The following is a 13,263-nucleotide window of genomic DNA, read 5'->3' on the forward strand; positions in this document are numbered from 1 at the left end:
GACAGACAGACAGACAGACAGACAGACAGACAGACGATCATAACGTCCACCATTTCTCGTCTGGAGGAGCTGTACAACACTTTTAGATGAGACAAGACCACGCTAATGTAGAGACTTGCCCTGAATCCCAAATCAACCCCATATCCAGTTGTAGGGCTATTCATATTGAACAACTTTCTCTTCCTAACACACAGAGACTGGGTCCTGCTAACACGTTGCATGTTGTGGTGAGAGATGTCAAGAAGGTAAGATGATCTCTCTGATTCATGGAACCTATTCTTCCTCATTCAACATTATTTGTTCTGTTTCAGCTGAAGTAAACTGTGGTTTGTGCTGTTACAGCCAGGTGTGTAATCAGGGATTACAGAAATGTCATCTGTGAATATAATCTGTGGTGTTCCAGGGCAACCTCCCGCCAGACTACCAGATCACTCTGATTGACATTGGTCTGGTGATGGAGTACCTGATGGGTGGGGCTTACCGCTGTAACTACACCAGGAAGAACTTCAGGGCGCTTTACAACAACCTCTATGGGCTGAAGAGGGTAAGACTAGTTATCTCTATAACAACCTCTATGGGCTGAAGAGGGTAAGACTAGTTATCTCTATAACAACCTCTACGGGCTGAAGAGGGTGAGACTAGTTAGCTCTAAAACAACCTGTGTTGACTGAAGAGGACAAGACTAGTTAGCTCTATAACAATCTTTATTGACCGAAGAGGACAAGACTAGTTAGCTCTATAACAACCTGTATTGACCGAAGAGGACAAGACTAGTTAGCGCTATAACAACCTGTGTTGACTGAAGAGGACAAGACTAGTTAGCTCTATAACAATCTGTATTGACCGAAGAGGACAAGACTAGTTAGCTCTATAACAACCTGTGTTGACTGAAGAGGACAAGACTAGTTCACTCTGTCCCAACCTGTATTGACAGAAGAGGACAAGTCTAGTTAGCTCTATAACAATCTGTATTGACCGAAGAGGACAAGTCTAGTTAGCTCTATAACAATCTGTATTGACTGAAGAGGACAAGACTAGTTCACTCTGTCTCAACCTGTATTGACCGAAGAGGACAAGACTAGTTAGCTCTATAACAATCTGTATTGACTGAAGAGGACAAGACTAGTTCACTCTGTCTCAACCTGTATTGACCGAAGAGGACAAGACTAGTTAGCTCTATAACAATCTGTATTGACTGAAGAGGACAAGACTAGTTCACTCTGTCTCAACCTGTATTGACAGAAGAGGACAAGTCTAGTTAGCTCTATAACAATCTTTATTGACAAAAGAGGACAAGACTAGATAGTGTAACGGCGTTCATCGTTTGTAGAAAGAGAGTCGGACCGAAATGCAGCGTGGTGGTTGCTCATGCCTTTAATAAAGAAACGACGATACATGAAATAACTATAGATACAAAAACAACAAACGGAACGTGAAACCTAATACAGCCTATCTGGTGAAACTACACAGAGACAGGAACAATCACCCACGAAATACAAAGCGAAACCCAGGCTACCTAAATACGGTTCCCAATGAGAGACAACGAGAATCACCTGACTCTGATTGAGAACCGCCTCAGGCAGCCAAGCCCCAACACCCCTACTCTGTATTCCCAATACCTACAAGCCCCCAATACGAAACACAACATAAACCCATGTCACACCCTGGCCTGACAGAATATATAACGAAAACACAAAACACTATGACCAAGGCGTGACAGATAGCGCTATAACAACCTGTATTGACCTCTGTATTGACTCTCTGTCTCAACCTGTATTGACCAAGAGGACAAGACTAGTTAGCGCATAACAATCTGTATTGACCAAGACAATGTATTGACCGAAGAGGACAAGACTAGTTCACTCTGTCTCAACCTGTATTGACCAAGAGGACTAAGCACTATAACAACCTGTATTGACCCTAGTTAGCGCTAAACAATCTATATTGACCGAAGAGGACAAGACTAGTTCACTCTGTCTCAACCTGTATTGACCAAGAGGACAAGACTAGTTAGCACTATAACAATCTGTATTGACCCAAGACTGGACTGAAGAGGACAAGACTGTTAGCAGAACAATATGTATTGACCGAAGAGGAAAGACTAGTTAGCTCTATAACAATCTATATTGACCGAAGAGGACAAGACTAGACTCTGTCTCAACCTGTATTGACCGAAGAGGACGTTAGCTATAACAACCTGTATTGACCAAAGAGGACAAGACTAGTTAGCTCTATAACAATCTGCTAGTTAGCAACCTGTATTGACCGAAGAGGACAAGACTAGTTCTAACAATCTGTATTGACCGAAGAGGACAAGACTAGTTAGCTCTATAACAAGCTGTATTGACCGAAGAGGACAAGACTTGTTAGCACTATAACAACCTGTATTGACCGAAGAGGACAAGACTAGTTCACTCTGTCTCAACCTGTATTGACAGAAGAGGACAAGTCTAGTTAGCTCTATAACAATCTGTATTGACTGAAGAGGACAAGACAAGTTCACTCTGTCTCAACCTGTATTGAGCGAAGAGGACGAGTAGTTAGCGCTACAACAATCTGTATTGACCGAAGAGGACAAGACTAGTTCACTCTATCTCAACCTGTATTGACCAAAGAGGACTAGTTAGCACTAGTTAGCAAGACTAGTTAGCTATAACAACCTGTATTGACTGAAGAGGACAAGACTAGTTCACTCTGTCTCAACCTGTATTGACCGAAGAGGACAAGACTAGATAGCGCTATAACAATCTGTATTGACCGAAGAGGACAAGACTAGTTAGCTGTAACAACCTGTATTGACCGAAGAGGACAAGACTAGTTAGCGCTATAACAACCTGTATTGACAAGAGGACAAGACTAGTTAGCTCTATAACAATCTGTATTGATTGAAGAGGAAGACAAGACTAGTTCAACCTGTATTGACTGTCTATAACAATCTGTATTGACCGAAGAGGACAAGACTAGTTCACTCTGTCTCAACCTGTATTGACCGAAGAGGACAAGACTAGATAGCGCTATAACAATCTGTATTGACCGAAGAGGACAAGTAGTTAGCTCTATAACAATCTGTATTGACCGAAGAGGACAAGACTAGTTAGCTCTATAACAATCTGTATTGACCGAAGAGGACAAGACTAGTTAGCTCTATAACAATCTGTATTGACCGAAGAGGACAAGACTAGTTAGCTCTATAACAATCTGTATTGACTGAAGAGGACAAGACTAGTTAGCTCTATAACAATCTGTATTGACCGAAGAGGACAAGACTAGTTCACTCTGTCTCAACCTGTATTGACCGAAGAGGACAAGACTAGTTAGCGCTATAACAATCTGTATTGACCGAAGAGGACAAGACTAGTTAGCTCTATAACAATCTGTATTGACCGAAGAGGACAAGACTAGTTAGCTCTATAACAATCTGTATTGACCGAAGAGGACAAGACTAGTTAGCTCTATAACAATCTGTATTGACCGAAGAGGACAAGACTAGTTAGCTCTATAACAATCTGTATTGACTGAAGAGGACAAGACTAGTTCACTCTGTCTCAACCTGTATTGACCGAAGAGGACAAGACTAGTCCACTCTGTCTCAACCTGTATTGACAGAAGAGGACAAGTCTAGTTAGCTCTATAACAATCTGTATTGACTGAAGAGGACAAGACTAGTTCACTCTGTCTCAACCTGTATTGACAGAAGAGGACAAGTCTAGTTAGCTCTATAACAATCTGTATTGACTGAAGAGGACAAGACTAGTTAGCTCTATAACAATCTGTATTGACCGAAGAGGACAAGACTAGTTAGCTCTATAACAATCTGTATTGACTGAAGAGGACAAGACTAGTTCACTCTGTCTCAACCTGTATTGACCGAAGAGGACAAGACTAGTCCACTCTGTCTCAACCTGTATTGACAGAAGAGGACAAGTCTAGTTAGCTCTATAACAATCTGTATTGACTGAAGAGGACAAGACTAGTTAGCTCTATAACAATCTGTATTGACCGAAGAGGACGAGTAGTTAGCTGTATAACAATCTGTATTGACTGAAGAGGACAAGACTAGTTCACTCTGTCTCAACCTGTATTGACCGAAGAGGACAAGACTAGTTAGCTCTATAACAACCTGTATTGACCGAAGAGGACAAGACTAGTTCACTCTATAACAATCTGTATTGACTGAAGAGGACAAGACTAGTTCACTCTGTCTCAACCTGTGTTGACCGAAGAGGACAAGACTAGTTAGCTCTATAACAACCTGTATTGACCGAAGAGGACAAGAATAGTTAGCTCTATAACAATCTGTATTGACCGAAGAGGACGAGTAGTTAGCGCTATAACAACCTGTGTTGACTGAAGAGGACAAGACTAGTTAGCTCTGTAACAATCTGTATTGATTGAAGAGGACGAGTAGTTAGCGCTATAACAACCTGTGTTGACTGAAGAGGACAAGACTAGTTCACTCTGTCTCAACCTGTATTGATCGAAGAGGACAAGAGTAGATAGCGCTATAACAATCTGTATTGACCGAAGAGGACGAGTAGTTAGCGCTATAACAACCTGTATTGAACGAAGAGGACAAGACTAGTTAGCGCTATAACAACCTGTATTGACCGAAGAGGACAAGACTAGTTAGCTCTATAACAATCTGTATTGATTGAAGAGGACGACTACTTCACTCTGTCTCAATCTGTGTTGACCGAAAAGGACAAGACTAGATAGCGCTATAACAAGCTGTATTGACCGAAGAGGACAAGACTAGTTAGCACTATAACAATCTGTATTGACCAAAGAGGACAAGACTAGTTAGCGCTATAACAACCTGTATTGACCGAAGAGGACAAGACTAGTTAGCTCTATAACAATCTGTATTGACTGAAGAGGACAAGACTAGTTAGCGCTATAACAACCTGTATTGACCGAAGAGGACAAGACTAGTTCACTCTGTCTCAACCTGTATTGACCGAAGAGGACAAGACTAGTTAGCGCTATAACAACCTGTGTTGACCGAAGAGGACAAGACTAGTTAGCGCTATAACAAGCTGTATTGACCGAAGAGGACAAGACTAGTTAGCTCTATAACAATCTGTATTGACCAAAGAGGACAAGACTAGTTAGCTCTATAACAATCTGTATTGACCGAAGAGGACAAGACTAGTTAGCTCTATAACAATCTGTATTGACTGAAGAGGACAAGACTAGTTCACTCTGTCTCAACCTGTATTGACCGAAGAGGACAAGACTAGTCCACTCTGTCTCAACCTGTATTGACAGAAGAGGACAAGTCTAGTTAGCTCTATAACAATCTGTATTGACTGAAGAGGACAAGACTAGTTAGCTCTATAACAATCTGTATTGACCGAAGAGGACGAGTAGTTAGCTGTATAACAATCTGTATTGACTGAAGAGGACAAGACTAGTTCACTCTGTCTCAACCTGTATTGACCGAAGAGGACAAGACTAGTTAGCTCTATAACAACCTGTATTGACCGAAGAGGACAAGACTAGTTCACTCTGTCTCAACCTGTGTTGACCGAAGAGGACAAGACTAGTTAGCTCTATAACAACCTGTATTGACCGAAGAGGACAAGAATAGTTAGCTCTATAACAATCTGTATTGACCGAAGAGGATGAGTAGTTAGCGCTATAACAACCTGTGTTGACTGAAGAGGACAAGACTAGTTAGCTCTGTAACAATCTGTATTGATTGAAGAGGACGAGTAGTTAGCGCTATAACAACCTGTATTGAACGAAGAGGACAAGACTAGTTAGCGCTATAACAACCTGTATTGACCGAAGAGGACAAGACTAGTTAGCTCTATAACAATCTGTATTGATTGAAGAGGACGACTAGTTCACTCTGTCTCAACCTGTGTTGACCGAAAAGGACAAGACTAGATAGCGCTATAACAAGCTTTATTGACCGAAGAGGACAAGACTAGTTAGCACTATAACAATCTGTATTGACCAAAGAGGACAAGACTAGTTAGCGCTATAACAACCTGTATTGACCGAAGAGGACAAGACTAGTTAGCTCTATAACAATCTGTATTGACTGAAGAGGACAAGACTAGTTAGCGCTATAACAACCTGTATTGACCGAAGAGGACAAGACTAGTTCACTCTGTCTCAACCTGTATTGACCGAAGAGGACAAGACTAGTTAGCGCTATAACAACCTGTGTTGACCGAAGAGGACAAGACTAGTTAGCGCTATAACAAGCTGTATTGACCGAAGAGGACAAGACTAGTTAGCTCTATAACAATCTGTATTGACCAAAGAGGACAAGACTAGTTAGCTCTATAACAATCTGTATTGACCGAAGAGGACAAGACTAGTTAGCGCTATAACAACCTTTACGGGCTGAAGGAGGTAAGACTAGTTAGCGCTATAACAACCTTTACGGGCTGAAGGAGGTAAGACTAGTTAGCGCTATAACAACCTTTACGGGCTGAAGGAGGTAAGACTAGTTAGCGCTATGACAACCTTTACGGGCTGAAGGAGGTAAGACTAGTTAGCGCTATAACAACCTTTACGGGCTGAAGGAGGTAAGACTAGTTAGCGCTATAACAACCTTTTTGGGCTGAAGGAGGTAAGACTAGTTAGCGCTATAACAACCTTTTTGGGCTGAAGGAGGTAAGACGGGTGACATTAGAAACTAGATCTGAAAACAAACACAGTAGAAAGCCTCACCATGTAACCGACGTGTCTTTATCATGTGATGTTATTGACACTTTCTAACATATACCTATCTTCTTCTGGTTGTTTGCAGCCAAAAGCCTTGAAGATGCTGGGGCTGGAGGTAATAGCAAGTCTTTGTTCAAGAAATACTGTACATATTTCCTTCATTCAACCATGCTGGAAATGTCATTTTCCTTTACAATGAGAGATGTTTGAGGGTACAGTTCACAAACACAAAACTATTATAAATAAAGTTATCTGCACAACACTATTCTAAAATTTCCCCTCTGTGTGTTATCTGCCCTAACATCCTCAATTCACCTGTCTCACTTCCTGTGGTACCAGGACGACGAGCCGAGGGGAAAGAAGAAGAAAGGGAAGAAGAAGAAAGAGGAGGAGGTAGAGATAGATGTGGACGACCCTGAGGTCTGTCGCTTCACCTACCCCTTCCACGAGCTGATGGTGTGGGCCGTTCTCATGAAGCGCCAGAAGATGGCGCTGTTTCTGTGGCAACGTGGGGAGGAGGCCATGGCCAAGGCTCTGGTGGCCTGTAAGCTATACACAGCCATGGCTAAAGAGTCATCTGAAATGGTGGACGATATCGCCCAGGACCTGGACAACAACTCCAAGTGAGTTCCTGTCTAAAACTTCTCCCAATACTGAGATAGTGGTTCCTGTCTTATACTTCTCCCACTACTGAGATAGTGGTTCCTGTCTTATCCTTTTCCCACTACTGAGATAGTGGTTCCCGTCTTGTACTTATCCCACTACTGAGATAGTGGTTCCTGTCTTGTACTTATCCCACTACTGAGATAGTGGTTCCTGTCTTATACTTCTCCCACTACTGAGATAGTGGTTCCTGTCTTGTACTTATCCCACTACTGAGATAGTGGTTCCTGTCTTATACTTCTCCCACTACTGAGATAGTGGTTCCTGTCTTATACTTCTCCCACTACTGAGATAGTGGTTCCTGTCTTATACTTCTCCCACTACTGAGATAGTGGTTCCTGTCTTATACTTCTCCCACTACTGAGATAGTGGTTCCTGTCTTATACTTCTCCCACTACTGAGATAGTGGTTCCTGTCTTATACTTCTCCCACTACTGAGATAGTGGTTCCTGTCTTATACTTCTCCCACTACTGAGATAGTGGTTCCTGTCTTATACTTCTCCCACTACTGAGATAGTGGTTCCTCTCTTGTACTTCTTCCACTACTGAGATAGTGGTTCCTGTCTTATACTTCTCCCACTACTGAGATAGTGGTTCCTGTCTTATACTTCTCCCACTACTGAGATAGTGGTTCCTGTCTTATACTTCTCCCACTACTGAGATAGTGGTTCCTGTCTTATACTTCTCCCACTACTGAGATAGTGGTTCCTGTCTTATCCTTTTCCCACTACTGAGATAGTGGTTCCTGTCTTGTACTTTTCCCACTACTGAGATAGTGGTTCCTGTCTTATACTTCTCCCACTACTGAGATAGTGGTTCCTGTCTTATACTTCTCCCACTACTGAGATAGTGGTTCCTGTCTTGTACTTCTCCCACTACTGAGATAGTGGTTCCTGTCTTATACTTCTCCCACTACTGAGATAGTGGTTCCTGTCTTATACTTCTCCCACTACTGAGATAGTGGTTCCTGTCTAAAACTTCTCCCAATACTGAGATAGTGGTTCCTGTCTAAAACTTCTCCCACTACTGAGATAGTGGTTCCTGTCTAAAACTTCTCCCAATACTGAGATAGTGGTTCCTGTCTAAAACTTCTCCCAATACTGAGATAGTGGTTCCTGTCTAAAACTTCTCCCACTACTGAGATAGTGGTTCCTGTCTTGTACTTCTCCCACTACTGAGATAGTGGTTCCTCTTGTGATCATCAGACAGGCAGGTCATTGTCCCTGATTAAAACGTTACACAATCCCTAAAACAGTTCTACTTTTGCCTCACCTCCGGTCTCTTCATTTTCATGGTCCTTCAAGCAAGTTCTTATTTACAATGACGGCATATTTCAACCTATAGTTCCATACACCCTATTTCCCGTTGTGCTTAGTATTAAGATCAGATTTTTCAGGCCATATAGTCTTAGTAAAAGGAGATTACTCTTTCTCCACAGGGAGTTTGGCCAGCTTGCCTACGAGCTCCTGGACCAGTCCTATAAGCACGATGAACAGGTGGCCATGAAGCTGCTGACGTATGAGCTGACCAACTGGAGCAACTCTACCTGTCTAAAGCTGGCCGTGGCCGCCAAGCACAGAGACTTCATCGCCCACACCTGCAGTCAGATGCTGCTGACCGACATGTGGATGGGAAATCTGAGAATGGGGAAGAACCCTGGGCTTAAGGTAAATTAACGGAGTTGAATTGGTAAACTTCCCTCCTTAGCTTGAAATACCAACACCAGCATCACTGAACTCTAACCCTAACCCCATGAGTTGAGAAACAGACTTTCATGCTCCTTTACTCTTTGCTGGAGAGCAGAAACAACCCTATGAGTTGAGAAACATACTTTCATGCTGCTTTACTCTTTGCTGGAGAACAGAAACAACCCCATGAGTTGAGAAACAGACTTTCATGCTGCTTCACTCTTTGCTGGAGAACAGAAACAACCCCATGAGTTCAGAAACAGACTGACTTTCATGACCACATGGACAATACCCTTCATATCTATACGGTACAGACAGTTCTGCAGATCTGCTCTGCAAGTTACTGTTTAAGCACTTTGTGACGAGGATTTTTGTCTTTCTAGGTGATTCTGGGCATCATATTCCCTCCATCAATTCTGTTGCTGGTGGACTTCAAAGGAGAAGACCAGTCCTACACAGCTGACTCTGAAGAAGGGAAAGACAAGGACGATGACGCTGGCAAGGTACAGAAGACTCTGGTTGACCAACATATCATAAAATGCTTGTCAGAGTGGTGAGATGTTCATCCACAAGACTCTGTTCCTTGAACTTATATTGACATTTTAGTCATTTAGCCGGCGCTCCAGAGTGACCTATCAGCAAAGTCACTACTTAGCCAGCGCTCCAGAGTGACCTATCAGCAAAGTCACTACTTAGCCGGCGCTCCAGAGTGACCTATCAGCAAAGTCACTACTTAGCCGGCGCTCCAGAGTGACCTATCAGCAAAGTCACTACTTAGCCGGCGCTCCAGAGTGACCTATCAGCAAAGTCACTACTTAGCCGGCGCTCCAGAGTGACCTATCAGCAAAGTCACTACTTAGCCGGCGCTCCAGAGTGACCTATCAGCAAAGTCACTACTTAGCCGGCGCTCCAGAGTGACCTATCAGCAAAGTCACTACTTAGCCGGCGCTCCAGAGTGACCTATCAGCAAAGTCACGACTTGTAACAATTATCAATGTGTTTTTATTTAACCTTTATTTATCTAGTCAAGTCAGTTAAGAACAAATTCTTATTTACAATGACGGCCGACCCCGGCCTACCCCGGCCTACCCCGGCCTACCCCGGCCAAACCCGGACGACACTGGGCCAATTGTGCACCACCCTATGGGACTCCCAATCAGGGCCGGATGTGATACAGCCTGGATTCGAACCAGGGACTGTAGTGACACCTCTTGCATTGAAAAGCAGTACCTTAGACAGCAGCGCTACTCGGGGGCCCCCAAAAAATACATTTTTTTTAAAACATCAAACAGATAGAACCATAGCAACAGTGTAAAAGATAGGCCCCTAGTAACAATGTAACCGATTGCCCCTAGTAACAATGTAACCGATTGGCCCCTAGTAACAATGTAACTGATTGGCCCCTAGTAACAATGTAACCGATTGGCCCATAGCAGCAGGGTAAAATATAGGACCCTAGTAACAGTGTAACATATATGTCGGTAGTAACAGGATAACAAATAGGACCCAAGTAGCAGTGTAACGGATAGGTCCCTAGTAACAGTGTGAAAGATTGGCCCCTAGTAACAGTGTAAAATGTAGGCCCCTAGTAACACTGTAATAGAATGGCCCATAGTAACAGTGTAATATATAGGCCCTCAGTAACAGTTTAACAGATAGGTCGATAGTAACAGGATAAAAGGCTTCAAACTTTTCTAAGATAAATCAAATGTATTTATATAGCCCTTCGTACATCAGCTGATATCTCAAAGTGCTGTACAGAAACCCAGCCTAAAACCCCAAACAGCAAGCAATGCAGGTGTAGAAGCACTCCCTTGAAAGGCAAAAACCTAGAATGAAACCTAGAGAGGAACCAGGCTATGAGGGGTGGCCAGTCCTCTTCTGGCTGTGCCGGGTGGAGATTATAACAGAACATGGCCAAGATGTTCAAATGTTCATAAATGACCAGCATGATCCAATAATAATAAGGCAGAACAGTTGAAACTGGAGCAGCAGCACGGCCAGGTGGACTGGGGACAGCAAGGAGTCATCATGCCAGGTAGTCCTGAGGCATGGTCCTAGGGCTCAGGTCCTCCGAGAGAAAGAGAGAAAGAGAGAATTAGAGACAGCATACTTAAATTCACACAGGACACCGGATAAGACAGGAGAAGTACTCCAGATATAACAAACTGACCCTAGCCCCCCGACACAAACTACTGCAGCATAAATACTGGAGGCTGAGACAGGAGGGGTCAGGAGACACTGTGGCCCCATCCGATGATACCCCCGGACCGGGCCAAACATGAAGGATATAACCCCACCCACTTTGCCAAAGCACAGCCCCCACACCTCTAGAGGGATATCTTCAACCACCAACTTACCATCCTGAGACAAGGCTGAGTATAGCCCACAAAGATCTCTGCCGTGGCACAACCCAAGATAGGCTCCTAGTAACATGGTAACAGACAGATAGGGCGATAGTAACAGGGTAACAGATATACTGTTACTAGGGGCCTATCTGTTACCCTGTTACTATCGACCTATCTGTTAAACTGTTACTATGGGCCTATTTGTTATACTGTTACTAGGGGCATGTCTGTTACACTGTTACTGGGAGCCTATATCTTACACTGTTACTATGGGCCTAAGGGCCTAAAATATAGGCCCCTAGTAACAGTGTAACAGACATGCCCCTAGTAACAGTGTAACATATAGGCCCCTAGTAACAGTGTAATATATAGGTCGATAGCAACAGGGTAACAGGTAGGCCCCTAGTAACAGGGTATCTGTTACCCTGTTACTACTAGGTAGGCCCCTAGTAACAGGGTATCTGTTACCCTGTTACTACTAGGTAGGCCCCTAGTAACAGGGTAATTGTTACCCTGTTACTACTAGGTAGGCCCCTAGTAACAGGGTATCTGTTACCCTGTTACTACTAGGTAGGCCCCTAGTAACAGGGTATCTGTTACCCTGTTACTACTAGGTAGGCCCCTAGTAACAGGGTAATTGTTACCCTGTTACTACTAGGTAGGCCCCTAGTAACAGGGTATCTGTTACCCTGTTACTACTAGGTAGGCCCCTAGTAACAGGGTATCTGTTACCCTGATACTACTAGGTAGGCCCCTAGTAACAGTGTAACATATAGGCCCCTAGTAACAGGGTATCTGTTACCCTGTTACTACTAGGTAGGCCCCTAGTAACATGGTAACAGGTAGGCCCCTAGTAACAGGGTATCTGTTACCATGTTACTACTAGGTAGGCCCCTAGTAACAGTGTAACAGACATGCCCCTAGTAACAGGGTATCTGTTACCCTGTTACTACTAGGTAGGCCCCTAGTAACAGGGTATCTGTTACCCTGTTACTACTAGGTAGGCCCCTAGTAACAGGGTATCTGTTACCCTGTTACTACTAGGTAGGCCCCTAGTAACAGTGTAACATATAGGCCCCTAGTAACAGGGTATCTGTTACCCTGTTTCTACTAGGTAGGCCCCTAGTAACAGTGTAACAGACATGCCCCTAGTAACAGGGTATCTGTTACCCTGTTACTACTAGGTAGGCCCCTAGTAACAGTGTAACAGGTAGGCCCCTAGTAACAGTGTAACAGAGGTCGATAGTAACAGGGTAACAGGTAGGCCCCTAGTAACAGGGTATCTGTTACCCTGTTACTACTAGGTAGGCCCCTAGTAACAGGGTAACAGATACCCTGTTACTACTAGGTAGGCCCCTAGTAACAGGGTGTCTGTTACCCTGTTACTACTAGGTAGGCCCCTAGTAACAGGGTGTCTGTTACCCTGTTACTACTAGGTAGGCCCCTAGTAACAGGGTATCTGTTACCCTGTTACTACTAGGTAGGCCCCTAGTAACAGGGTAACAGGTAGGCCCCTAGTAACAGTGTAACATATAGGCCCCTAGTAACAGTGTAACATATAGGCCCCTAGTAACAGTGTAACAGACATGCCCCTAGTAACAGTGTAACAGACATGCCCCTAGTAACAGTGTAACATATAGGCCCCTAGTAACAGTGTAACAGGTAGGCCCCTAGTAACAGTGTAACAGAGGTCGATAGTAACAGGGTAACAGGTAGGCCCCTAGTAACAGGGTATCTGTTACCCTGTTACTACTAGGTAGGCCCCTAGTAACAGGGTAACAGATACCCTGTTACTACTAGGTAGGCCCCTAGTAACAGGGTGTCTGTTACCCTGTTACTACTAGGTAGGCCCCTAGTAACAGGGTGTCTGTTACCCTGTTACT

At 43.7% G+C, this 13,263-nt stretch overlaps 1 protein-coding gene across 1 annotated transcript in view; it reads left to right on the forward strand.

Annotated features, from left to right (window-relative positions):
* Positions 1 to 13,263, forward strand: part of LOC118372099 (transient receptor potential cation channel subfamily M member 1-like) — a 140,961-nt gene that overhangs the window by 88,978 nt on the left and 38,720 nt on the right. Inside the window, exons 13-18 of the mRNA XM_052467055.1 lie at positions 195 to 245; positions 404 to 544; positions 6,767 to 6,796; positions 7,021 to 7,304; positions 8,783 to 9,011; positions 9,416 to 9,535. Of these exons, the coding sequence (XP_052323015.1) occupies positions 195 to 245; positions 404 to 544; positions 6,767 to 6,796; positions 7,021 to 7,304; positions 8,783 to 9,011; positions 9,416 to 9,535 (855 nt within the window). The remainder of the gene's footprint in view (positions 1 to 194; positions 246 to 403; positions 545 to 6,766; positions 6,797 to 7,020; positions 7,305 to 8,782; positions 9,012 to 9,415; positions 9,536 to 13,263) is intronic.

Source organism: Oncorhynchus keta, chromosome 17, assembly GCF_023373465.1.
Source record: "Oncorhynchus keta strain PuntledgeMale-10-30-2019 chromosome 17, Oket_V2, whole genome shotgun sequence".
NCBI classification, from domain to species: Eukaryota; Metazoa; Chordata; class Actinopteri; order Salmoniformes; family Salmonidae; genus Oncorhynchus; species Oncorhynchus keta.